Below are 25,902 nucleotides of genomic sequence, written 5' to 3'. Positions count from 1 at the left end.
GATAGCTAGCTAAAGATTTTCATATGAATGTTGACAAAAGAGAAAAAGTGGAAAACGTCATTTAGGCGACTACGTCATCATTACGCGTCAGATTTAGCACAGAGGAACGAGTGGTTGAGCCTGCATCCAACTCGAACGAAATGTACGTATTCTGGGTTTATATAACTATTTCTATTCCATATTACGATCTTCTCAATGTTGACCATTTTGGCATTACATTAGATACATTTTAATGCTTGAGCTACATCAACAGAGCAGGGCACAACGTTGCTAATTAGCTATCGTTTCTGGCCTTGCTTGTTCTATGAATGGAGCAAGGCAATGGCGGTCGCATAAACGCAACATATATACTGTTAGATAGCGTTTGAAGATGAAGAACTTAATACTAATGCTGTTCGGAGCGATCTTACTAGTACTGTGTCTACACTTTCTCGCACACTGCACGAGCTAGTCTATGTCCATACTAGCTAGTTCTCTTAATTAGCCCTACATTCTGATTATTTAGCTAACGCTAACGTTAGCTAAATCACAATTGTATTTAACCAACATTGGAGAGCAAGCTAGATAGTTTATTGGTGATGAGTGAATAAGACTGTTATACTGCAACTGCCCCTGGCTTATTTTATAATGCAACTTATTAGCAAATTAGCAGCATTTGTCATGTATTCATTATCTTTTTAATTGCATCTAACTAACTTAATTGACATCTTTTTTCCCCACTTACTTAGGGCACCGTCACCCACAAAGCGTAAGGAGGAGGAAAAGTCAAAGGACAGGGGAAAAGAGAAGACTGCCACTAAGGAAGGGGGGGACAAGGAGAGAGGCAGGGAGAAGGGCCACAAACGACGCAGTGCATCCACTGGGAGCAGCAGCAGGTGAGATGCCTCCCCTTGCTCTTTCAGACTATGTACAGTCTTTAACTACCTCAAACAGTGCTTTAGGACACACTAGCTAGGGCTTTTCACACTGCTAAGCCAAGCTGGAATGCCCTATGTACCAAATTGGGCCAAGAGGTTAATTGGACACGAATTTCAGATGGTACCTCCCTGTTTTGCTCAGTTTCCTTCGATTGTATGCCTAATAAACACAACCCTTGTTGCTGGCCTGTTTGTGTATGTATATCTTACTACCCAGCTCCAGCAGCAGCTCTGGCTCCAGCTCTGGTTCCTCCAGCGGCTCTAGTTCCTCTGGCACCAGCCGCTCTGGGTCTTCCCGGTCCAGCTCCTCCAGCTCATCTAGTTCCTCTGGGTCGCCCGATCCCGGTCGCCGCCGCCACGACAACCGTCGCCGCTCCCGCTCCGCGTGAGTACTAGCTGATACGTTGTGATTGTGGTGCTAAACAGTGTCTGCTCATCGGGACAATCCCTGGGTTCACATAGTATTTGAAATCGTCCAAATATTTTATCTTAGTCTAGGACAATGGAACCAGTGGCACACACTGAACGTAGTTGAAATATGTAAAATACTATTTGAACCCTAGGTCTGGTTGAGAATGCCGTTTTATCATGATCAAAATGGTTCAGTTGTGGGAAAAACTACAAGTTTGTCCCGCTTTAAACAGTGTCTTTTCACTTAGTAAACTCTCATGGTTTTGTAATGACTGTCCATTGTGCTATAGGTCCAAAACACAGAAGAAGGGAGATGACAAGGAGCGAAGGAGAAGGAGCCCGAGCCCCAAGCCCACCAAAGTTCACTTAGGAAGACTGACCAGAAATGTGACCAAGGTGAGGGACTACACGACACGGCTCATCCTAGCTGTGTTTCTGGGCTTACTACAGTTGGTGTGCAAGTGTAAATAAACCCAAATTCAACAACGGGAATTATGTATGTAAAATGTATAGATATTTTTGAAGTCACACTTTACTTGAAGGTGGTATAATACACAAGGAATTCATAACACTTTTCTGAGTGTTGCAGTCAAACATTAATAACAACCTTCATAACACCTTTCTGAGTGTTGCAGTCAATCATTAATAACAACCTTCATAACACCTTTCTGAGTGTTGCAGTCAAACATTAATAACAACCTTCATAACACCTTTCTGAGTGTTGCAGTCAAACATTAATAACAACCTTCATAACACCTTTCTGAGTGTTGCAGTCAGTCATTAATAACAACCTTCATAACACCTTTCTGAGTGTTGCAGTCAATCATTCATGAAAACATTCATAACACCTTTATCATTCACAGGGAGTTTTCAAAATAAAATATCAAATAGATCTTCATTTATCCATTGTTCAATGGAAATGTGTGTTTTTAGTGCCACAGTACCAAACCCTCTGACACACTATTGACATAACAGGCTGGGAGCAGCACAGTGTTAGCGGTCAGTAGCAGTTGTGTATCCTCTCATGATCTCACAATTTTGCAGGGTGCTTGGAATTGTCAATATTATTGTATTGAATTATGAACTCTTTGAAGATATCCGGGAGAAGGCAGTTCTGAAGTTAACAGAGTAACTGGCCTCGAGCGAATTCTGAAGCACCAATCGTATGTTAGGCTTACAGCATGTTCTTTTACAGAATAAGCCAGGAACATTAGGGGGTTAGGTACTGTGGCTGTAAAAATACATATTATTGTTGTACAGTGGATAAATAAAGATATATGCACACACACATTACCGGTCAAAAAGTTTAGAACACCTACTATTGCATGTGTTTTTCTTTATTTTTACTGTTTTCTACATTGTAGAATAATAGTGAAGACATCAAAACTATGAAATAACACACATGGAATCATGTAGTAACCAAAACAGTGTTAAACAAATCAAAATATATTTTATATTTGAGATTCTTAAAAGTAGCCACCCTTTGCCTTGATGAAAGCTTTGCACTCTTGGCATTCTCTCAACCAGCTTCACCTGGAATGCTTTTCCAACAGTCTTGAAAGAGTTCCCACATATGCTGAGCACTTGTTGGCTACTTTTCTTTCACTCTGCGGTCAGACTCATCCCAAACCATTAAAAAAAATTGAGGTTGTGTGATTGTGGAGGCTAGGTCATCTGATGCAGCACTCCATCACTCTCCTTCTTGGTAAAATAGCCCTTACACAGCCTGGAGGTGTGTTGGGTCATTATCCTGTTGAAAAACGAATGACGAAGTCCAAACCAGATGGGATGGCATGGCATATCGCTGCAGAATGCTGTGGTAGCCATGCTGGTTAAGTGTGCCTTGAATTATAAATACATCACTGACAGTGTCACCAGCAAAGCACCATCACACTACCTCCTCCATGCTTCACGGTGGGAAATACACATGCAGAGATCATCCGTTCACCCACACCGTATCTCACAAAGACACGGCGGTTGGAACCAAAATTCTCAAATTTGGACTCCAGACCAAAAGACAAATTTCCATCAGTTTAATGTCCATTGCTCGTGTTTCTTGGCCCAAGCAAGTATCTTCTTCTTATTGGTGACCTTTAGTAGTGGTTTCTTTGCAGCAATTCGACCATGAAGGCCTGATTCACACGCCCTCCTCTGAACAGTCTGACCTTTATGTCTTAAAGTAATGATGGACAGTTGTTTCTGTTTGCCTATTTGAGCTGTTCTTGACATAATATGGACTTGGTCTTTAACCAAATAGGGCTGTCTTCTGTATATCCCCCTACCTTGTCACAACACAACTGATTGGCTCAAACACATTAAGAAGGAAAGAAATTCTGCAAATTAACTTAACAAGGCACACCTGTTATTAAGTGAAGTGCATTCCAGGTGACTACTTCATGAAGCTGGTTGAGAGAATGCCACGGGTGTGCAAAGCTGTCATCAAGGCAAAGGGTGGCTATTTGAAGAATCTCAAATATATCTTTTAATTTACTTTTTTACTTTTTTTGCTTACTACATGATTCCATATGTTATTTCATAGTTTTGATGTCTTCACTATTATTCTACAATGTCGAAAATAGTAAAAATAAATAAGAAGCCATGAATGAGTAGGTGTTCTAAAACTGTATATATTGATATTTTGGGATATTGAAATATATTTCACAGCGGTTTAGATGGTAAAATGATTCTCTACACTATAGCATACATTGCTTGTTTTGTCACATAAACTGAAATGAGTTGACCATTTTAGTATTTTAGCAGCTATGTATAGCGGAGTGATTTCTACATGTTGCGCCGTAAAGTAAAAATGTACTTATTCTCTTTGAATGAGTTGTATGTCGAGACCATGCCATCAGAGATAAATGTTGGAAGTCATTTTTATCTTCTGTTGAACAGGACCACATCCAGGAGATCTTTGCCACCTACGGCAAGATCAAGATGATTGACATGCCAGTGGAGAGGCTCCACCCAAACCTGTCCCGGGGCTACGCCTATGTGGAGTTCGAGACTCCAGAGGAGGCCCAGAAGGCCCTGAAACACATGGATGGTGGTACGAGGGCATCTTGGGCATGTTCATAAGGCCACAGCGTAGTAGAATGTTTTGCAAATGAAAATGAGCAATTCTTATTGGACAAGTTCAGATAGTTCCTCTTGGTTTCTGGTCATTTCGTGCCTACTGAACACAACCTTGTAGACTGTAACAATAACAGACCTGGTACATACTTTTTTGAGCTACAAGTAATACATTCCCATTGTAGCCAATTAAACCTGGCTGTTACACTGGTTGCCCGAACAGCACGTGACTGGAGATTAGCTGTGAGGCTTTTTAATTTTCTCCCAGTCGATGTGTGACTCACAAAGGATAAACGCTTAGTGGTTTGTACTTCGTCCGTGATACCAGCTTCCAGTGGAGCAGCTAAAAACATACAATGATTGTGTTCTTTCATGCGAACGCTACGTCCCTAATGTATCATTTCTGGAAGACAGTGCAGAGCCTTTGTTGGACTATTGGCTAACCCCTTGTACTGCTTTGTGTCCGTCTGAAATCTCAATGTTTTGGAGTTTAGATACATTTTAACAGATGTTTCTAGCATGACGTTGAGGTTTGTGCGTATTTCCGTCTTTCCTCTGTTCCAAGGTCAGATTGATGGTCAGGAGATCACCACCTCTGCTGTGCTGGCTCCAAGGATACGCCCTCCCCCTCGCAGACAGTCACCCCCACGCAGAATGCCCCCACCTCCCCCCATGTGGCGCCGCACCCCACCTCGCATGAGGAGAAGGTTAGTGTTGGCCCTGGTCTGATGGCCTGAGCCCTGGTGGGTCTGGTGGTTTGATAGCCCTGCTCTGATAGCTCTAGCCCATGTTATGGTGACCTGGACGTCCTGGATTTATAGTACAATACTGGTAACAAATACTTGCTTCAATCACCAATTTCAACAGTAATTTGAATCCTCCAATCTGACCTACTGTCCTGAGAACATTCCTGTAGTGTTTAATTCTCTACTCCTAGCGCCTCTAGCTTCTTGTGGTGTAATATGTTGACCTGTTGATAGTTTCTTCAAGTGATGCAATATAAAGGTACTTTACTGACACATACGTGATGCTTTGTTTACCTGCAGGTCTCGGTCACCAAGGAGACGGTCCCCCGTGCGCCGACGCTCCAGGTCCCCGGGGCGCAGACGTCATCGTTCCCGCTCCAGTTCCAACTCCTCACGGTAGAGGAACAACGCTACCCCCCCTGCTCACCCCAACAACCCAGGGTGAATGTATTTTCCATGATTACTTGCATCCTGTCCCCTCTTCTCTTCTTGAAAATGCATTGGAGGACAAAATCGTAATGTTCCTTCTCCTCCATTGTGCTTTGAGGTGGCGAGAAGAGAGGATGAAAGGAATCAAGGAAATACAATTGAGCTTGTACCTCAAAAGAATTTGTCTGAAGTGAACAGTCTAGTTTTTTTGTTTGTCTCATTACGTTTTTCCAATTTTCATTTTAAGGTTCCCACACAGTCGTTCAGATTACTTGTTGATCGTCATATCCTTTGTTATCCATTCAGAGGTCAGGCTTTGTTTTAGTACTAATGATTTGCTCAAGATGTGTAGCCTGTCTTTTCACCACTGTGTACTGATTTTGTACATGCTTTGAAAATAAAAAGGAAGAAACTTCAACCTCAAACTTTTTGTCAATTTCTGTGGCTTTTTTAAGTCTATGTTTATTGACTAGCTAGAGACACATTTCTATATTTCGCCATATAAGAAACACATGCACACATTTAAACCCGTACGCTACTTGTCCTTTAATTGATAAAATGTCTAAATCAAATCAAATCAAATTTTATTAGTCACATACACATGGTTAGCAGATGTTAATGCGAGTGTAGCGAAATGCTTGTGCTTCTAGTTCCGACAATGCAGTAATAACCAACAAGTAATCTAACCTAACAATTCCACAACTACTACCTTATACACACACAAGTGTAAAGGGATAAAGAATATGTACATAAAGATATATGAATGAGTGGTGGTACAGAACGGCATAGGCAAGATGCAGTAGATGGTATAGAGTACGGTATATACATATGAGATGAGTACTGTAGGGTATGTGAACATAAAGTGGCATAGTTTAAAGTGGCTAGTGGTACATGTATTACATAAAGATGGCAAGATGCAGTAGATGATATAGAGTACAGTATATACATATGAGATGGGTAATGTAGGGTATGTAAACATTATATTAAGTGGCATTGTTTAAAGTGGCTAGTGGTACATTTTTACATAATTTCCATCAATTCCCATTTTTAAAGTGGCTGGAGTTGAGTCAGTATGTTGGCAGCGGCCGCTAAATGTTAGTGGTGGCTGTTTAACAGTCTGATGGCCTTGAGATAGAAGCTGTTTTTCAGTCTCTCGGTCCCTGCTTTGATGCACCTGTACTGACCTCGCCTTCTGGATGATAGCGGGGTGAACAGGCAGTGGCTTGGGTGGTTGTTGTCCTTGATGATCTTTATGGCCTTCCTGTGACATCGGGTGGTGTAGGTGTCCTGGAGGGCAGGTAGTTTGCCCCCGGTGATGCGTTCTGCAGACCTCACTACCCTCTGGAGAGCCTTACGGTTGTGGGCGGAGCAGTTGCCGTACCAGGCGGTGATACAGCCCGACAGGATGCTCTCGATTGTGCATCTGTAGAAGTTTGTGAGTGCTTTTGGTGACAAGCCGAATTTCTTCAGCCTCCTGAGGTTGAAGAGGCGCTGCTGCGCCTTCTTCACGACGCTGTCTGTGTGGGTGGACCAATTCAGTTTGTCCGTGATGTGTACACCGAGGAACTTAAAACTTTCCACCTTCTCCACTACTGACCCGTCGATGTGGATAGGGGGGTGCTCCCTCTGCTGTTTCCTGAAGTCCTGAAGTCTAGCACAACTAGCTGTGTTTCTTTTGAACACTTTACACATTTTTGAATTCCACCTCTGTAAAAGTCCTTTACCCTGATGACACTAGTGGAGGAGCAGTGTGATTTCATACAAGCGCACTTGTTTCTACAGTTCCTTGCCTCCGATCCTCAATTGCCTTTGACCTTTTTCAAAAGGAGGCGAGTAGAGGACATGAGGAAGGGAGAATATCTCATTGAGATTCTCCCATGATTAGTGTAGTAAGGTTTAAACTTCTCCAGGAGAGGGCATTATCTTCATATACAACTGGTTTATTTTAGCACACCTGTGTGTTCAGTCGAGCACAGAACGCTTTGCACCATTCTTCAACAGTCTTACCGGTATGTTTGCTCTTGTTCAGTGGGTGTGATGGGATATGACCTGATTGATATGGGTGTGACCATTTGAATCTCAAAACATATGCAGCACGTCATACTAAATCACCCTCTGGGCTATATAATCACATCATTCTTCAACTGATCGTTCAGAACCGTCCGTTTCTGTTTAAATAAGTTATTGTAATTGGGGGGAAAGCCATTAATTCAACATATAACCATGTGTCTGATTAGTGTTGTTCACTTTGACTTATAAGACAAAAGTTTGTATTGTAGTTATTCACCCTGAGGGCTATACTACGAAGTGGGATAGAGGACTTAGCAGCTGACTTTGGTCAATTCTGAATTCAACTTGGCTCACCTTTTAGCCAGGTACATTTTTATGGCAACGAATCCTTCAGCTCTAACCTGCTCCAGGCCAGACTAACTCCACTTCAGATAGCGTTTAGCTGGCGTCGTAGTATACCCCTCTGGTCTGTAAATCGAAGTGCAGGTTTAGAACATAGATGGGGGTACAATGGCTGATCGTGACTTACTATCTGACTTCAGAATGAATCAAGGAAATTGACCTAAAAGGTCGTCACGGGATGTAATTGAAGGTGTTTGAACAGTGGTGTTCCCTTAACTTGATTGCTTCACCATGATCATTATCTACTTTAATGATTATCAATAGTTCTCTGTCTGTTTGTGATGCCCAGCCTAAAATGATGGTGATGGAGCTCATGCTCTTCTCTTGTATTCTGTGTGATGACAACACCCCCCAAAGACCACACAGTGGGCCACACTGTAGTGCTAGATGACCTTGAGGTCTCTCCCTCCTCTCATGTTCTGCAACAACATAAAACAGGTTAAGTTGCAAACATCTATTTACTCTGACATGAACACATCTAAATGTATGGTGCACATGGCACAGTACATTGCAGGATATTGATACATTGATATAAGGCAGATAAAGATGGACCTCTAGGCCAGAGTACACATTCATAACAAACACAGCCTTTTATCACTCATCCCTGCATTTTTATTATTTTACCACTGTTTTACTGCTAGTGTTTAACTATTGGACGTGAGGCTTGTTGCTCTGAGGTTTCATTTCTGCAACAGACGGGACAACATGAGGGTGTTGCCAATCACTATTGCTGTTCTCAGTGGAAATTTTAGCATGTAAATCTCAGTGGGGCAAACTCAACGTATATATATTTTTTTAGATGCATGCCACTACACGGTGACAAATGGTTCCCCACCAAATTGTTAGGGCCTACATAAAGCTGTCCCAACAGCAGAGCTTTCTTTTCAGCACCAAGGAGTGAATCCTTACCACCGCTACACCTGGCTATCAGCAGAGCCTTGTCTGGCAGTGAAACAGTTCATTCAGCCTCGTGTACTGCCTTTTAAAAACCATAGCTGATATGGCCGACTTGCTTAAACAAATGTGTTTACCACTGACTCCTTGTGGATTTGTGTAAGTTGATAAAAACCGCATTGTGCTTCAATAATAATGAGTTTTGACTTTTGAACCACACACAAACATTATTAAATTTATGTTCAGTAAATTCAGAATGTTATTCTTATATCATTAACACTTAGCTCTAAGTATAAGCAAGTGCAAGCAAACGAGCTGTGACGAGGCAGGCCTATTGGTTCAGCACTTTAGAAAAGAACACTGACAGAAATTCAGATAGATGTTAGTTCAGATAAATTCAGCAACATGTTGAGGCTTTAACTTGACTCTTGTTTAAGTCACCACACAGTGAGAGGGAGAGACTCGGTTAGCCTACCGTTTGAGGTATTTTATTAGGCCTATTTTGTCTGAAAAGGAAGGAAAGTACAATCATGAGGATCCACTTTTATATACAATATCCCGACGCACAGACAGCGCATTGCGCATACAAAACAACCCTCGCAATATCAACTGGAATTACATGGGTCTATTACTGACATTTCTGTTGAAAAAAAATATTTGAAAGGGAGGAGACTGTCACTGGCAAACATGGTTACAGACCCAACAACATTATATAGTATTTCCTCCTCGTCAAGAAAAGCACATGAGCTAATTATAATACACAAAGTAAGCAAAACAATTAAATAATTCCAACATTGTCTAAAATGATGAAGAAGATACTAATGAGATAGACCTATATAAGCAATAGGCCAATAACAATTGAGATGTAGAAACTATTGCATAAGGGAACGATGAGCGCATAAGAGGCAGTCTGTAATTTTGATTAAGACAATGAGTGAGCTAAGATGGACGTAGTCAATATAACTTTTTGTTCAGCACTTTTGAAATGTACAGCGACAGAATTCAGAACATGGTCCGTTCTTCCAGTATTCTCCCTGTACACCAAGTCAGAACCGTATGATAAATAAAGGGGGCATATAGGGGCATATAAGCAGACAATGAAAGCTCTTACAATATTAGATGATGACATTTCTCTAAAACAGGGTATAGGCTACCTGTGCACCACTAAGTCAGAACAGTAGGCTAAGTTCTGAGGGTGAAAGGGACCAAATTATTAGGGTGAGGCACATGGGCTACTAACAGCTTGCTGCACTTACTTACTATTTTCCTATTTGGTCTTAAAAAGAGATTACAGTACATTACAGGATATTGATAGATTCATATGATGAGTCAATAAAGATTAATTCCCTCATATGGACCTCTAGGCTAGAGTACACTTACATATCAAACACAGCCTTTTATCATTAATTTATTTAATTAGGCAAGTTAGTTAAGAACAAATTCTTATTTACAATAACAGTCTAGGAACAGTGGGTTAACTGCCTTTTTCAGGGGCAGAACAACAGACTTTAACTTGTCAGCTCAGCTATTTGATCTGGCAACCTTTCAGTTACTGGCCCAACGCTCTAACCACTCGGCTACCTGCTGCCCAATGTGATCATCCCTGTGTTATTATTATTTTACTACTTATGTTTTACAATTCCAGTTGTAATTTGTAGCATTGTATTGTAAAAGGTAACCTTATAAACAAATTCTGACTATTAATCAGGTTGTTTATTTTTTATATATATTTTCCTTTTTTTATTGAATATTTAAAACATACAATATACTTGCAGTGAAGCCGGTCAACAATTACATCACGTTGGTTATCTAACAGCCTCCCATCCAGAGCGACACACAGAAGCAACCAGGGTCAATGCCCTGCTCAAGGACACATCGACAGATCTCCCATCAGCCTTCCAAGAACCCCCCCCACAATTCTCCAAGAACTGCCCCTCAACCATCCAAGACCCCCCCCACCCACCTAGAATGAAAAAAATATTATAATAATTCCATTCCCCACCCACAACACCTTCCCCCAACGCACCAACAACCAGCAATAACCAACCAACAACCAAAAAGAGAAAAAAGACAAAGATAAAGGAAAACAGAAAACAACAAGGACAACAAACATCATAACAGCAAGGCCAACCTTATATGTTTGACTGCATGTATGGCAATATTTACATGTGTGTGTGTCCATGTATGTGTGCATTTGAATGAGAGTGTGTGTATATTGCATGTGTACAAACACCTGCATGGCATTAGCCTCAGGAACACCTGCATTAACTGTAACAACACTGCCCCTCAGTGTCATTCAAACATACTTTTTATTATGTTTTATTTTGACCTTGTTTTTTTGTGCTTTTATTTTGTCAGGTTGTTTATTGTGCTGACAGTTTTTTTTACTGACAAGGCTGCGATTACAGGGTTTAGCAACAGGATGTGAAGCTGCTCTGAGGTTTCGTTTCTGCAACAGACTGGAGAGAACATGGGTGTTGCCAATCGTTATCGTTGTGCTGCAGAGTGTTGACCACAGCAGACTAAAACATAAACGGTTTTTAACCACCCTATGGTTGAGGCATGTCAGAAAATCAAGGTATAACACAAACAATTATTCTGTCAAGATTAACTATATTACATTAACTGATGGCATATTGGATGCAACGGTATAACATTTACAACATCAATGTGATAAGCCCAACTGTTTCAATCTTCTCACTTGTTTGTGTTAATATAATATATCCTCTTATAACCATATCAACTCTACCTGATGTTAATAATGTCTCTTTTTTGTTCCATATTGCTCAATAATTATTAGGTGTTTTTTTACCTTTATTTTCTAGGCAAGTCAGTTAAGAACAAATTATTGTTTACAATGACGGCCTACCCCAGACAATGCTGGGCCAATTGTGTGCCACCCTTTGGGACTCCCAATCATGGCCAGATGTGATACAGCCTGGATTTGAACCAGGAACTGACTGTAGTGATACCTCATTCACTGAGATGCAGTGCCTTAGAACGCTGCGCCACTCGGGAGCCCAAATTGCTTCAGACAAAAAAAACTTGATGACATGGACACTTTTTTTGTTGGGCCATACCAGTAACATTTCTCATCTGTAAGTATGAGGAAGTTGTTATTCCGTGTTGTACTGTATGTTTGGACTCATTTACAGAATCAAGAACAGGCAGTTCAAATGAAACCAAATACTGTATGAAAGATACTGTAAAAAAATACTGTATGAAAACATGAATACAGTCATAGTCAAATACGCTGAAAATGTGTAATCCACAACTTCCCCTGAGTTTCTGTCTGACTGGTCTTGGTAATTTTCTGTACTTCTCTGGGAAAGGTACTGGTGCTCCACTGACGCCCCAACTGATACATAATATTATACCGATTACTGACTAAACAGCCTTCTCACTCTTACAAAAGGTAAAGGGTATATTTGTCCTTGATGTGCACTGTGTCATTACTGATGTATAGACATCATGTGCTTTTGTTATTGCTTTATTTTTACTTTACTTTGAGCAATATTTGCAATATTAAAATGCAATCACCCTGTTAAAAAATAGAAACCTATAAACTGGACCAGAAACACAAGAGGTGTTCTTGATTGTGTTAGATTAGTCTCTCAAAACATGTTTGATAAACTTAACTAACCAGCCAGACTACCCATGATACAAGTCAGTATTCGATGTTCATCTATAGCTGAGGACGCCGAGAGATGATGTGGAAACAATAGGATGGTTATTATATCAATATTTGCGCATAAAGGTGTTTGTTTCCACCGTCATTTCTCTACAAATAGCACTGCTGGGAGATTTGAAAAGTCATAGTCAGTCAATCAATAATATAATTGTGTATTTATTTAACAAGGCAAGTCAGTTAAGAAAAAATTCTTATTGACAATGACGGCCTGTCCCCAGCCAAACCCGGAAAACTCTGGGCCAATTTTGTGCTGCCCTATGGAACTCCCAATCATGGATAGATGTGATACTGCCTGGATTCAAACCAGGGTCTCTAGAGATGCCTCTTGCACTGAGAGGAAATTTGTGGTGGTTGAAAAACAAGTTTTAATTCAACTTAAGTGTATGTAAACTTCCGACTTCAACTGTATATATATATATATTTTATTTTTATTACTTTTTACCCCTTTTTAGTGATATCCAATTGGAAGTTACAGTCTTGTCCCATCGTTGCAACTCCCGTACGGACACGGGAAAGGTGAAGGTCAACAGCCATGCGTCCTCCGAAACTCGACCCTGCCAAGACGCACTGCTTCTTGACACACTGCTTGCTTAACCTGGAAGCCAGCCGCACCAATGTGTTGGAGGAAACACTGTACAACTGGCGACCGAAGTCAGCGTGCATGCGCCCGACCCGCCACAAGAAGTCGCTAGAGTGCGAAGGACATCCGGCCAGCCAAACCCTCCAAATAGCAGTTGGCAGTACTTTCAAGTCAGCCTCTCATGTTTACCAAAATGTCATGCCAAAATTGTCGCAAAATAATTTAAAAACAAGTAATTGAGTTAAAATCAATTTAGGAGATGATTTGGACATGGCGTAAATTAAACAGGAGGAGATGATTAAGCATGGCGTAAATGGACTTTCATTGGTTTTTGGTCCCAAAATGCCTATAAGCATTTGTTGGAATTGGCTAGTTAATCACAATGAGTGTGGATTGCAGTCAACCCTTGTCCATAGACTGCTTTTAAAATAAGGAAACAAATATCTAAATAATACAGACCCCTCGACTTTTTCCATATTTTGTTACGTTACAGCTATATTCTAAAATTGATTAAATAATTTCCCCCCCTAATCAATCAACACACAATACCCCATAATGACAAACCAAAAACAGGTTTTTAGAAATGTTTGCAAATTAAAAAAAGAAGGAACTGAAATATCACATTTACATAAGTATTCAGACCCTTTACTCAGTACTTTGTCGAAGCACCTTTGGCAGTGATTTCAGCCTCAAATCTTCTTGTGTACGGTGCTACAAGCTTGGCACACCTGTATTTGGGGAGTTTCTCCCATTCTTCTCTGCAGATCCTCTCAAGCTCTGTCAGGTTGGATGGGGACCGTCACTGCACAGCTATTTTCATGTCTCTCCAGAGATGTTTGATTGGGTTCAAGTCCGGGCTCTGGCTGGGTCACTCAAGGACATTCAGAGACTTGTCCTGAAGCCACTCCTGCGTTGTCTTGGCTGTGTGCTTAGGGTTGTTGTTCTGTTGGAAGGTGAACCCATCGCCCCAGTCTGAGGTCCTGAGCGCTCTGGAGAAGGTTTTCATCAAGGATCACTCTATACTTTGCTCCATTCATCTTTCCCTCGATCTGGACTAGTCTCAGAGTCCCTGCCACTGAAAGACATCACCACAGCATGATGCTACCACCACCATGCTTCACCGTAGGGATGGTGCCAGGTTTCCTCCAGAAGTGACGCTTGGCAGTCAGGCCAAAGAGTCCAATCTTGGTTTCATCAGACCATAGAATCTTGTTTCTCATGGTCGGAGAGTCCTTTAGGTGCCTTTTGGCAAACTCCAAGTGAACTGTCATATGCTGTTTACTGGGGAGTGGCTTGCGTCTGGCCACTCTACCATATAAAGGCCTGATTGGTACAGTGCTGCAGAGATGGTTGTCCTTCTGGAAGGTACTCCCATCTCCACAGAGGAGCTCTGTCAGAGTGACCATCGGGTTCTTGGTCACCTCCCTGACCAAGGCCCTTCTCCTCGATTGCTCAGTTTGGCCGGGTAGCCAGCTCTAGGAAGAGTCTTGGTGGTTCCCAACTTCTTCCATTTAAGAATTATGGAGGTTATTGGGGACCATCATTGCTGAAGAAATTGTTTGGTACCCTTCCCCAGATCTTTGCCTCGACACAATCCTGTCTCAGAGCTCTGCGGACAATTTCTTCGACCTCATGGCTTGGTTTTTACTCTGACATGCACTGTCAACTGTGGAACCTTATATAGACAGGTGTGTGCATTTCCAAATCATCTCCAAATCAATTGAATATCACAGGGGGACTCCAATCAAGTTGTAGAAACATCTCAAGGATGATCAATGGAAACAGGATGCACATGAGCTCAATTTTGTGTCTCATAGCAAAGGGTCTGAATACTTATGTACATAAGGTGTCTGCTTTTTATTTTGAATAAATGTGCAAAAATTTCCCAAACTGTTTTTTTACTTTGGCATTATGGGGTATTGTGTGTAGATTGATGAGGAAAATGTTTAATGTAATCCATTTTAGAATAAGGCTGCAACGTAACACATTGTGGAGAAAGTAAAGGGGTCTGAATACTTTCCCAATGCATGGTATATAAAAAAAAAATCTGTATCATAATTGATCACAATTGCACTAAGTAATCTCAAACTTTGCCCCTTTCTGGGCCTTAAACTCAAAGTAGAAAAACATAAAACATGTTCATTCTGAAGTCCAGACTCTTTTTGCCATGAAATCCATAAACCAGTCTCTGTGCAGAGATAATACTGTACAGGTAGTCAAACAGCAAAACAAAAAGTGCAGTTTGTGATCTGTGTTCATCACAAGACATGGTCGAGGCCCACCAATGGCATTTGACACGTGAGATTTCTTGATGGTTTGCAGTACTCCCAATGAAGGCCTTGAAAATACGGTCCGACTTGGCTCTTCATTACTTTGTTGGGTTGAAAGGTTGACTGAAACATTATCAACAACATAGTGGTTATGGAAAATCACAAATAGTTTACCACAATATTACCGTAATAATTTACGGACATTTTGACAGCATTAACATAAACAAACAACAGTATTAGGGTCTGTTCACCTAGGGGCGAGCATAGATAATAGATTTTTGTAAATACAATATACACACTTTCGTCATGTTTTGCCATGTGTACCATACCCTCAGTCTGAATCAAACAGTAATTATTACCTCAGATTGCTTGATTGCTTTGAGATCCTCCAGCATCTCAATCTCCAATCTTCTTCGGAACTGAATATGCTCGTCATCGATTTTCTTTATTTCATCACATTGCATCTGTTTCTCCATCTCTTCCTCAGTCTGAAAAAATATAACTGTGGAATAACTAGTCGACTAGTCCAGCAACTTACTCAGTGCATTGACACATTACACTGTATGTCTACATTTTGGAATTATTCAAGAACAATGACATGTAGACGAATAAATGCAAGACCTACTGTAACTGACAATAACAACACATGATTACCTAATTTATTAACATTAAACACAAAATAAGTTAATAAGTTGGCTAAGTTAATGTAATATTGTTCGATCTTACCAATTCCTCAAAGCATTCTCCAAATCTGAATTTCTCCAGTCCTGGGAACTCCGCTCCAGATTTAAAGAGATCCTCCAAGCTTCTGGCAACCAGGTGTAGAACTTCAAACTCGTAGGCGTAGACGTTGCCATCTTCACATAACAGGAGAACCAGCTGCCATCCTGCTGCCGAACATCGGAAGTCATCCAGGGCACCAATGACCACCATCTCCATTCTCTCTGGAAGGTAGCAGTCTTTCCAAACTTCTAACTGTTCACCATCTCCAGCGTGGACAGTGTCTTCCAGACCCCCGATTCTCAACTCGTAACTTTTCGGCTTTGCAAGAGGAATCTTGCTGTTGCGATGTTTCAACACAATCTCTTTGATTTGGCTGAGGAATTCTACAGCTTCTGTGGCAACAATTGACAATAATTAGAAAACCTATTTAACATTGTAATGGTCAAGAGTGCAGAACATCCTACTTACAACCAAAGCAAATATAAACATTTTGAATCTTAATGTATTATTAGCCATCTCATTTAAAGATGCAGTCCTGGATCTTAGCACAACAAATTCATAACATATTTTATCAATTGGATTCGTAACATATCACCTGAATTGCACACAGAAAAATATATATAATAATAAGGATTTGCAGGACGTAACATATCATATGATGATGTAGTACAGGGGGCCCGTTTTGGCTCGTGTGCACCACGTTCAAAACTACTGGTTGAAATTATACAAAAGTTCCGGAGCATCCCTTTAAACATACAATGATGGGTGGTTCTCACATATCACATATCAGATGTTCAACCATTGTTCCTGGAAGCTTTCATGTTGTTCTTTTGGCTTGAGCTGTCACATTTTATATCTCTGAAGGTATAGCTGTGGGTATAGTCTCAGCTAGTTGTCTTGCACTGTGGCAGTACTGTATTGAATGTTGGTGCTGTAACTCAAATCACACAGCTAAATCCCATCAGCTGCTAAGGTTGCTGCGGACTGGCTGAGGTCAAATGTGGATGAAGAGGTCACCTTGATGCTGTCACAGTACATGTTTCCAGCTGTGATGACATCTTCCTGTCATCCAAGTCAACTGGTGCGCTCAAAAGTGGTAAGCTTCTTGCTCCCGAAGTTTGTGAAATTGGCTTCAAGTGCTTTTGTAGGTCGCATTGTGTAGGTCGGTGCTACAGTCTTAAAATGTTCATCTTCCAAATATCCCCCTGAAATCGTACTCTCGACCTGACAGCAGTGGTACCCTGTGATGCAGTAAGGGTTTCACTAAGGTCAATAGACCTGTTTCTCACCACGTCCATGATTGTTAGAAATCCAGGTTAGCGGGGTAGGAAGCTAAAGTGCTTCATCAAGTCTATGGATAAAAGTGATCTAATCAGATAACTAATGAATTTAGTGAAATTCTGAGTGCATAGTTTATTATTATTATTTCTTATTTGACTGCCAGCCATAACCGAGGTTGATTTAATATTAATATTAATAAATTTTATTTTAAGTGCTTTTCAAACATGATGACAGACTAACCAGGGAGAGCACTAAACATGATGACAGACTAACCAGGGAGAACACTAAACATGATGACAGACTAAACAGGGAGAAGACTAAACATGATGACAGACTAACCAGGGAGAACACTAAACATGATGACAGACTAACCAGGCAGCACACTAAACATGATGACAGACTAACCAGGCAGCACACTAAACATGATGACAGACTAAGCAGGGAGAAGACTAAACATGATGACAGACTAAGTAGGGAGAGCACTAAACATGACGACAGACTAACCAGGGAGAGCACTAAACATGATGACAGACTAATCAGTGAGAACACTAAACACTTCGTCTGAAGAGGAGGTGTAGCAGGGATCGGACCAAGACGCAGCGTGGTAAGTGTCCATGTTTTAATAGAAACAACTGAACATGACACAAATACAAAATAACAAAGTAATCCTAACCGAAAACAGTCCCGTGTGGCACAAACACTGACACAGGAAACAAACACCCACAAACCAAGAGTGAAAACGGGCTACCTAAATATGGTTCCCAATCAGAGACAATGAAAAATACCTGCCTCTGATTGAGAACCATATCAGGCCAAATGACAAACCTAAACATAGAAACACAGAACATAGACTGCCCACCCCAACTCACGCCCTGACCAACTAACTGAAGACTAAAACAAAGGAAATAAAGGTCAGAACGTGACAGTGACGTGACTCCACCATAGTCAATACCCGCTTCTGTGGCTTCCTAGGAACGGCGACCCTCCTAAATGGCCCCACTGGACTGAGGGGCGCCTCTGGACTGAGGGGCAGCTCCGGACTGAGGGGTAGCTCCGGACTGAGGGGCAGTTCAGGACTGAGGGGTAGCTCCGGACTGAGGGGCAGCTCCGGACTGAGGGGTAGCTCCGGACTGAGGGGCAGTTCAGGACTGAGGGGTAGCTCCGGACTGAGGGGCAGCTCCGGACTGAGGGGCAGCTCCGGACTGAGGGGCAGCTCAGGACTGAGGGGTAGCTCAGGACTGAGGGGCAGCTCCGGACTGACAGGCAGCTCCGGACTGAAAGGCAGCTCCGGACTGAGGGGTAGCTCCGGACTGAAAGGCAGCTCATGACTAAAAGGCAGCTCATGACTAACTGGCGGCTCATGACTGACTGGCGGCTCTGGCAGCTCCTGACTGGCGGGCGGCTCTGGCGGCTCTTGACTGGCGGGCGGCTCTGGCGACTCCTGACTGGCGGACGGCTCTGGCGGCTCCTGACTGATGGACGGCTCTAGCGGCTCCTGACTGACGGGCGGCTCTAGCGGCTCAGGACAGAAGGGCGGCTCAGAAGGCGCTGGGCAGACGGGCTGCTCAGATGGCGCTGGGCAGACGGGCGGCTCAGATGGCGCTGGGCAGACGGGCGGCTCAGATGGCGCTGGGCAGACGGGCGGCTCAGATGGCGCTGGGCAGACGGGCAGCTCAGACGGCGCTGGGCAGACAGGCAGCTCAGACGGCGCTGGGCAGACGGGCAGCGCAGGCGGTGCTGAACAGACGGCAGACTCTGGCCTGCTGAGGCGCACAGTAGGCCTGGTGCGTGGTGCCGGAACTGGTGGTACCGGACTGGAGACACGCACCACTGGGCGAGTGCGGGGAGCAGGAACAGGGCGTACAGGGCTCTGGAGACGCACAGGAGGCTTGGTGCGTGGTGCCGGAACTGGTGGTTCCGGACTGGGTACACGCACCACTGAGCGAGTGCGGGGAGCAGGAACAGGGCGTACTGGACTCTGGAGACGCACAGGAGGCTTAGTGCGTGGTGCCGGAACTGGTGGTACCGGACTGGGTACACGCACCATTGGGCGAGTGCGGGGAGCAGGAACAGGGCGTACTGGACTCTGGAGACGCACAGGAAGCCTGGTGCGTGGTGTTGGCACTGGTGGTACTGGATAGACCGGACCGTGAAGGCGTACTGGAGCTCTTGAGCACCGAGCCCGCCCAACCCTACCTGGCTGAATGCTCCCCGTAGCCAGGCCAGTGCGGCGAGGTGGAATAGCCCTCCTACCTGTACTCGCCACACTCCCCGTGTGCCACCCCCAAGACATTTTTGGGGCTGACTCTCGGGCTTCCAACCGCGCCGCCGTGCTGCTTCCTCATACCAGCGCCTCTCTGGATTCGCTGCCTCCAACTCTGCCCTGGGACGGCGATATTCCCATGGCTGAGTCCAGGGTCCTTTGCCATCCAGAATCTCTTCCCAAGTCCATGAATCCTGTGTCTCTTGCCGCTGCTGCTGCTGCTGTCCTTTACCACGCTGCTTGGTCCTTGGTTGGTGGGTGTTTCTGTAACGGCAGATTTCCTCCTCTTCGTCTGAAGAGGAGGTGTAGCAGGGATCGGACCAAGACGCAGCGTGGTAAGTGTCCATGTTTTAATAGAAACAACTGAACATGACACAAATACAAAATAACAAAGTAATCCTAACCGAAAACAGTCCCGTGTGGCACAAACACTGACACAGGAAACAAACACCCACAAACCAAGAGTGAAAACAGGCTACCTAAATATGGTTCCCAATCAGAGACAATGAAAAACACCTGCCTCTGATTGAGAACCATATCAGGCCAAATGACAAACCTAAACATAGAAACACAGAACATAGACTGCCCACCCCAACTCACGCCCTGACCAACTAACTAAAGACAAAAACAAAGGAAATAAAGGTCAGAACGTGACAACTAAGCAGGGAGAACACTAAACATGATGACAGACTAACCATGGGAGAACACTAAACATGATGACAGACTAACCAGGCAGAACATTAAACATGATGACAGACTAACCAGGCAGAACACTAAACATGATGACAGACTAAGCAGGGAGAACACTAAACATGATGACAGACTAACCAGGGAGAGCACTAAACATGATGACAGACTAAACAGGGAGAGCACTAAACATGATGACAGACTAACCAGGCAGAACACTAAACATGATGACAGACTAACCAGGCAGCACACTAAACATGATGACAGACTAACCAGGCAGAACACTAAACATGATGACAGACTAACCAGGCAGAACACTAAACATGATGACAGACTAACCAGGGGAGTAAACAACAAGAGATAAAAACTTAGACAACAGCCATTTTGGGTAGGCCTGTGTGAAGAGGTGTCTGAGTGTGGACTAGAATATGTGTATGGATTGTGAGGTTCTGACATGGAGGGAGGGAGTTCCAGAGCTGGGGGCCTGCACTGCTAAAAGGACGTTCTCACATCGAGCGGAGCCTGTTGCGAGGGATGGTGAGTAGGCCAGTGTCAGAGGAGCGCAGTAAATCGGTGGGAGTGTAGGAGGTTAGAGAGGTGTGTGAGGGCCAGTCTATTTGAAGGTGAGCAAGAGTAGTTTGAAGATGATGCTGGATTGAACTGGTAGCCAGTGAAGTTTGATGAAGGTTGTGATGTCCCAAGGTCTGGTGTGTGTGAGGACTCTGACAGCTGAGTTTGAATGTATGGAAGTAGGTCCAGTGTTTTGTCAGGGAGTCTGTAGAGAATGGTGCTGCAATAGTCCAGGCGTGAATGAGGGTTTCAGCAATGGGGTCGGTGATAGTGGGTCCGAGTTGTGACATGTTTTGGAGGTGCTTAATACATACTGAAGGCCTACGTTGGTTAGCATAGGGAAAATATAGCTTTGTTTGGCAGCATAAAATGTACAGCAACTGTATTGTTTTAATGTCCAATAGGGCAGGTAATTACAGTCAATTCTTAATTAAACTTCATTTTGGAAATGTCAAATCCAAGTCCGGAATGATTCTTCAACGGAGGTGGTGAAAAGGGAACAGGGTATCACAGACACTCATTGACCAACAAACAACCTCCTCACAGCGGAGACATCAGTCCAAATATCACCACCCATCACCTTCATCCATGTTTCTTCTGTCACACTGCTCACATGCATTCACCTGCAGATCCACAAACAACCTCCTCACAGCGGAGACATCAGTCCAAATATCACCACCCATCACCTTCATCCATGTTTCTTCTGTCACACTGCTCACATGCATTCACCTGCAGATCCACAAACAACCTCCTCACAGCGGAGACATCAGTCCAAATATCACCACCCATCACCTTCATCCATGTTTCTTCTGTCACACTGCTCACATGCATTCACCTGCAGATCCACAAACACATTGATTGAATGTTTCTTCTGTCACACCAATCGAACACTTGATAGCCTACCTATATAATGAGATATCTTCATCCAACATTTCGTCTTTGGCACTGATGAATCTGGTGTCCATAGCTATTTGTCTTCTCTGATGTCCAGGGCCCACCGACTTTCAGAGAGATTCGTCTTGCATCACGGCTTAAATCCTAGTTTGAAAAATGTACTACTTCTCAAACCTCGTACAAGTCTCACACAGGCACATGTGGTGATTTAATGGACATGTTTGAGTCACTAGTATATCTCAACATAGGAAATCAACCACTATGCATTAATACGACAGAGGAAGAAAAAGCTCTGACGAAAACTCTGAAAAGATAGCAGCAAAGATGTGTTATAAACAGTTGTCAATAGGTTATGGCATAAATCAGACAAACTTCATAGACTTGATGTGTTCCCATTTAGAACCGTGACTAGTTAGTAGTGCTTGTTTTAATGGGTCCCAAATGTACAGTAGGACATCTGAGATACAAACACATTAGAAATGGAGGTTGTTTGGAACACTGAATTCTGAAAGGCCAATAACTTTGAAATCCACTTAAAGGAATAGTTTGAGATTTTGGCAATTGTTCTACTTACCCAGAGTCATATGAACTCATGGATACCATTTTTATGTCTCTACATGCAGTTTGAAGGAAGTTGAAGGTCGTTTCTGGAGGGAATGCTAAATAGAATCTGCGCAACGAATGGAAATCTATGGGATCAGTTAGCTTTTTGATTTCCTTGTGGATTTTTAAAGAATCAGCCTTAGGCCTTATATAGTATAGAATGACAACCAATCATAAAACATGAAGACACTGTTTTCATATAGTGAAGGAGGGGCCCTAGTGGCCACAAGTCACCAGTAAGCAAGCAACTTTATCTTCTTATGACATTCAATTTCTCTATCATGACATTTTAATGTTTATGGAAATTGTTTATTGAAAAACATTAAACGTGTTAAATATGAGGTCTAGTGTTGTCTAAACCCGGGATTCAATCCAATTGCGGGTAATAGGCAATGCGGCTTTTAAAGGCAATGTTCCCGAGTTCACGGAGATCGCATTCACGGTAAATGCTGCATATGTCAGCTGAATCAGACATTTCCTTTTAAAGTGTCTGAATACAAAGGCCATTGGATGACAATACACTACATAAAGAAAGTCGGCTGGTACCTTCTTTTCCCCTCTCACAGCGAAGAAACTCAGTCTTTATCTTCTTTAACGACCTGTATAAAATGATAAAAACAGTATAAGTTTTGTTTTATTAAACTGTACAATTATGTATTAATTGAACTAAAACAACAAGAATTACACATTTGCAAACTAGGTAAAGAACTCAGACATGCCCTGAGTAAATTCTTAAACAAATGAAATTCAGCAAGACAATAAAAGTAATAAACAAAGTGTGGACCAACGTCATTTAAATAACCTGGAGCCTCATATATATATATAGAATATATATATATATTATCTCTTACATTTTTATAATTGAAATATCTTTACCCCATTGACGTGGTCATTCCCCCGATGACTGTTGGGAAAACAATACAAATGCTGGTGAACAAGTAGGGCAAAAAAAGCACTTCAACTTGAAGAATCCACACCAAAATGAATAAACACTACTCATGAATAATATAGATCAAAACAATTTTTGTATTGGTCTACCATCCCATAAAATCAACATGACAATTATAATTTTAAATGTCATTCCAATAAATAGTTTATTTGAGTGAAACACACCTAATAAAGTTGAAATAGGCTTACATTAAATAGTTGCATACACCTAAACAGTCCGTATAAATGTACAATTTATCATAACAATTACAATTACAGGAATCCTAATAGCTAAATAGTTTCATGTAGGTAAATTCAGTCAATAAAAAAAACACATTTAAGATTAATTTATTGAAACTGTAATATCAACTGGTTATAGTGTATCCTGGAACACATCTTCAATAAGGTAGTAACCGCAGAAGAGTGGAGCTTGCTTATAGAAGCCTATGCCTGTGCAATGACACAGCCTTGTTTTGCTAATGTAGACGGTCTTATTTCCCGAGCACGTATCACAGTCAATACACCTATTTTATAGTAAAGCATGATGTAATATAAGAGATTAAAATAGAACAGAATAGTGCGAAGTGATTCGCATCTCGCGTCTGAACAGTTATTCACAAAGAATGGTAATTTGAAACGGATCTCAATTTGGCAAGTTGAAAGACATATTTTTCAGGGTTACAAACCTAAATCTGTCTTCTTATCGATATACAGACGTTCAATTTAGTTCATTATGCGGTTCCTTGGAATGATCTAAACGTATTAACAATTTTCCATTGAACACTGCATTGGGATGAATTAGGGCCACGACATATGTTTGGGGAGTAGGCCTAGGCTTAATGGTTCTCATGAAAATACGCTCTTTGTCTTTATCAAACTAATGTTTTTGCATATTTCCAGTGTGGATGCTGTCTATATGCAGGGTGGTGATAGCCAAGGCTAACCAATTCTAAATGCCACTAGCGGTTCGCAATGTATGGTCGACAATAGTTACCACAGCCACAAAGTCCGAAACCCTGCTTGTTTCTACATTTCGCTTCTTAAAATCAGATTTTAAACCTAACCCTTAACCCTAACCTTAATCACACTGTTAACCTTGTGCCTAAACCTAACCTTAAACTTTTTTATATTAATATTTACGATATAGACAATGCTGACTTTGTGACTGTAATAACTAGGTTCACCCGCAAAGTCACCTAAACTGAAAATGACGCAGTTCTTCCAAAACTGCAGCTCATTGCTGGAATACATATTTCCCTACTTCAGTCAACCAGTCCATTTTGAAGTCGTGATAAAACTCTCCTAATTTGGCAAGGATTGTAGCTTCTGTATCCCAACAGTTTGACACGTTTTTATAGTCATTTATTTCTATAAGCGCATTCCGCACGCTTGAGTAAAGGGAGCGATCGTAATTCAACGTAGGTTAATGCTGCGTTAATGTAGTCGTCGGAGCGTTCTATTTCCTAACTGCGATGTTGGAAATTTCACTTTGTTTCATTCATATGCATTTTGGTCGGAACAATTCTTCAACCAAAAATATTTGAACTACCTTGATAAGCTAACTAACGTTGCTTATAATTAAGTTAGCTAGCTTGATTAACATTGATAATATGATCAATATGATTAAACTAGCTACCTTATGCCGTACCTATCTTGTGCTTGTCAAAAACGGATTGTTATCGTCTTTTGTTCAAAATGTAAAAGGTCAGTGGTCACAATTGGGTAGCTCACACAGTTTCCCGAATTGTAATTCTGATATGAAGGGTCATTCAAGTGAAACTTCCCAGTCAGAACTTCCGATAACTCCGATAGCACGTGAACGCAGCATATGCTACTTCTCTAATGTATCTAATGGATTTCTCGAGCCAAAGTATAAAACACTTTCTTCTCACCAAAGACACGTTTCTTCAGCAGACATATATTTATTTTTATTAGCCTACTGAGGAACCGATACCATAGAACCAATATTTATGGTAATAGTAATTAGAACAAAATAAACATCATACATTTCCGGAAGGCTATCACCCCTTCAATGAAACACTTATATTACAAACAAGTCTATCGTAACATAGCTTACCAGATTCAAATGTAGTCTGTAAGAAATGTAAAGGCAATTTACCAACAAAACAAAAAACAACGTTTGAATTGCTTCTTTTGGGCTGTTGCGTAAGAAGTGGCGTGACAAGTATTTGTTCTCTTCTTCTTGGCTGAACACGGAAGAGCTTGAGACGACAGTACAATTCACTGGAAAATTACTGTAGGCAATGTGCTGTGTGCGTCATATTTCATTAAAGGCTCATGACTGAAAAATAAACTGAGGCATGGGCTTTAGACTAGTAGCTAGTTATACTAGTTATAACCAACTTTCACTTTAGAAAAAGACGTGGAGGCAAACTTTTTAAGTTGTCAATAAAACAACACTTTTGGGGGATCGCTTCTCCTTTGAACCATCTATTGTGTACAACAATATATTGGTTTGATTTAATTTGACAGAAATGTTGGTTAGACTATTCTTATAATACCACTTATGCC

At 41.9% G+C, this 25,902-nt stretch overlaps 2 protein-coding genes across 4 annotated transcripts; one reads left to right on the top strand and one right to left on the bottom strand.

Annotated features, from left to right (window-relative positions):
- The first annotated feature begins 20 nt into the window (after positions 1-20).
- On the top strand, positions 21-6,000 carry LOC139580975 (RNA-binding protein with serine-rich domain 1-like). The gene is made up of 7 exons (XM_071410248.1): positions 21-142; positions 729-875; positions 1,135-1,302; positions 1,619-1,724; positions 4,224-4,377; positions 4,966-5,107; positions 5,447-6,000. Coding segments are annotated over exons 1-7 (819 nt in total). The 5' UTR covers positions 21-140; the 3' UTR covers positions 5,547-6,000.
- Positions 6,001-9,342: 3,342 nt separating this feature from the next.
- Positions 9,343-25,697, bottom strand: LOC139581030 (uncharacterized). Of its 3 annotated transcripts, XM_071410561.1 has the most exons (7): positions 25,448-25,697; positions 23,320-23,347; positions 22,990-23,042; positions 21,850-21,984; positions 16,149-16,537; positions 15,782-15,910; positions 9,343-15,545 (listed from the first exon to the last, which is right to left on the bottom strand). In XM_071410561.1, the coding sequence occupies exons 4-7, from the start codon at positions 21,869-21,871 to the stop codon at positions 15,411-15,413; spliced, it is 675 nt and encodes a 224-aa protein (XP_071266662.1). In that variant the 5' UTR covers positions 21,872-21,984; positions 22,990-23,042; positions 23,320-23,347; positions 25,448-25,697; the 3' UTR covers positions 9,343-15,410. The 3 variants fall into 3 exon arrangements, with proteins under 3 accessions (XP_071266662.1, XP_071266570.1, XP_071266482.1); XM_071410469.1 differs by lacking the exon at positions 21,850-21,984 and having other exon boundaries at positions 23,295-23,347; positions 25,448-25,696; XM_071410381.1 differs by lacking the exon at positions 21,850-21,984 and having other exon boundaries at positions 25,448-25,695.
- Between the last annotated feature and the right edge of the window lie 205 nt (positions 25,698-25,902).

This window comes from Salvelinus alpinus, chromosome 1 (assembly GCF_045679555.1).
Source record: "Salvelinus alpinus chromosome 1, SLU_Salpinus.1, whole genome shotgun sequence".
Lineage (NCBI taxonomy): Eukaryota > Metazoa > Chordata > Actinopteri > Salmoniformes > Salmonidae > Salvelinus > Salvelinus alpinus.
The sequence above is the reverse complement of the archived record's forward strand: the minus strand, read 5'-3'. Positions and strand labels throughout refer to the sequence as shown.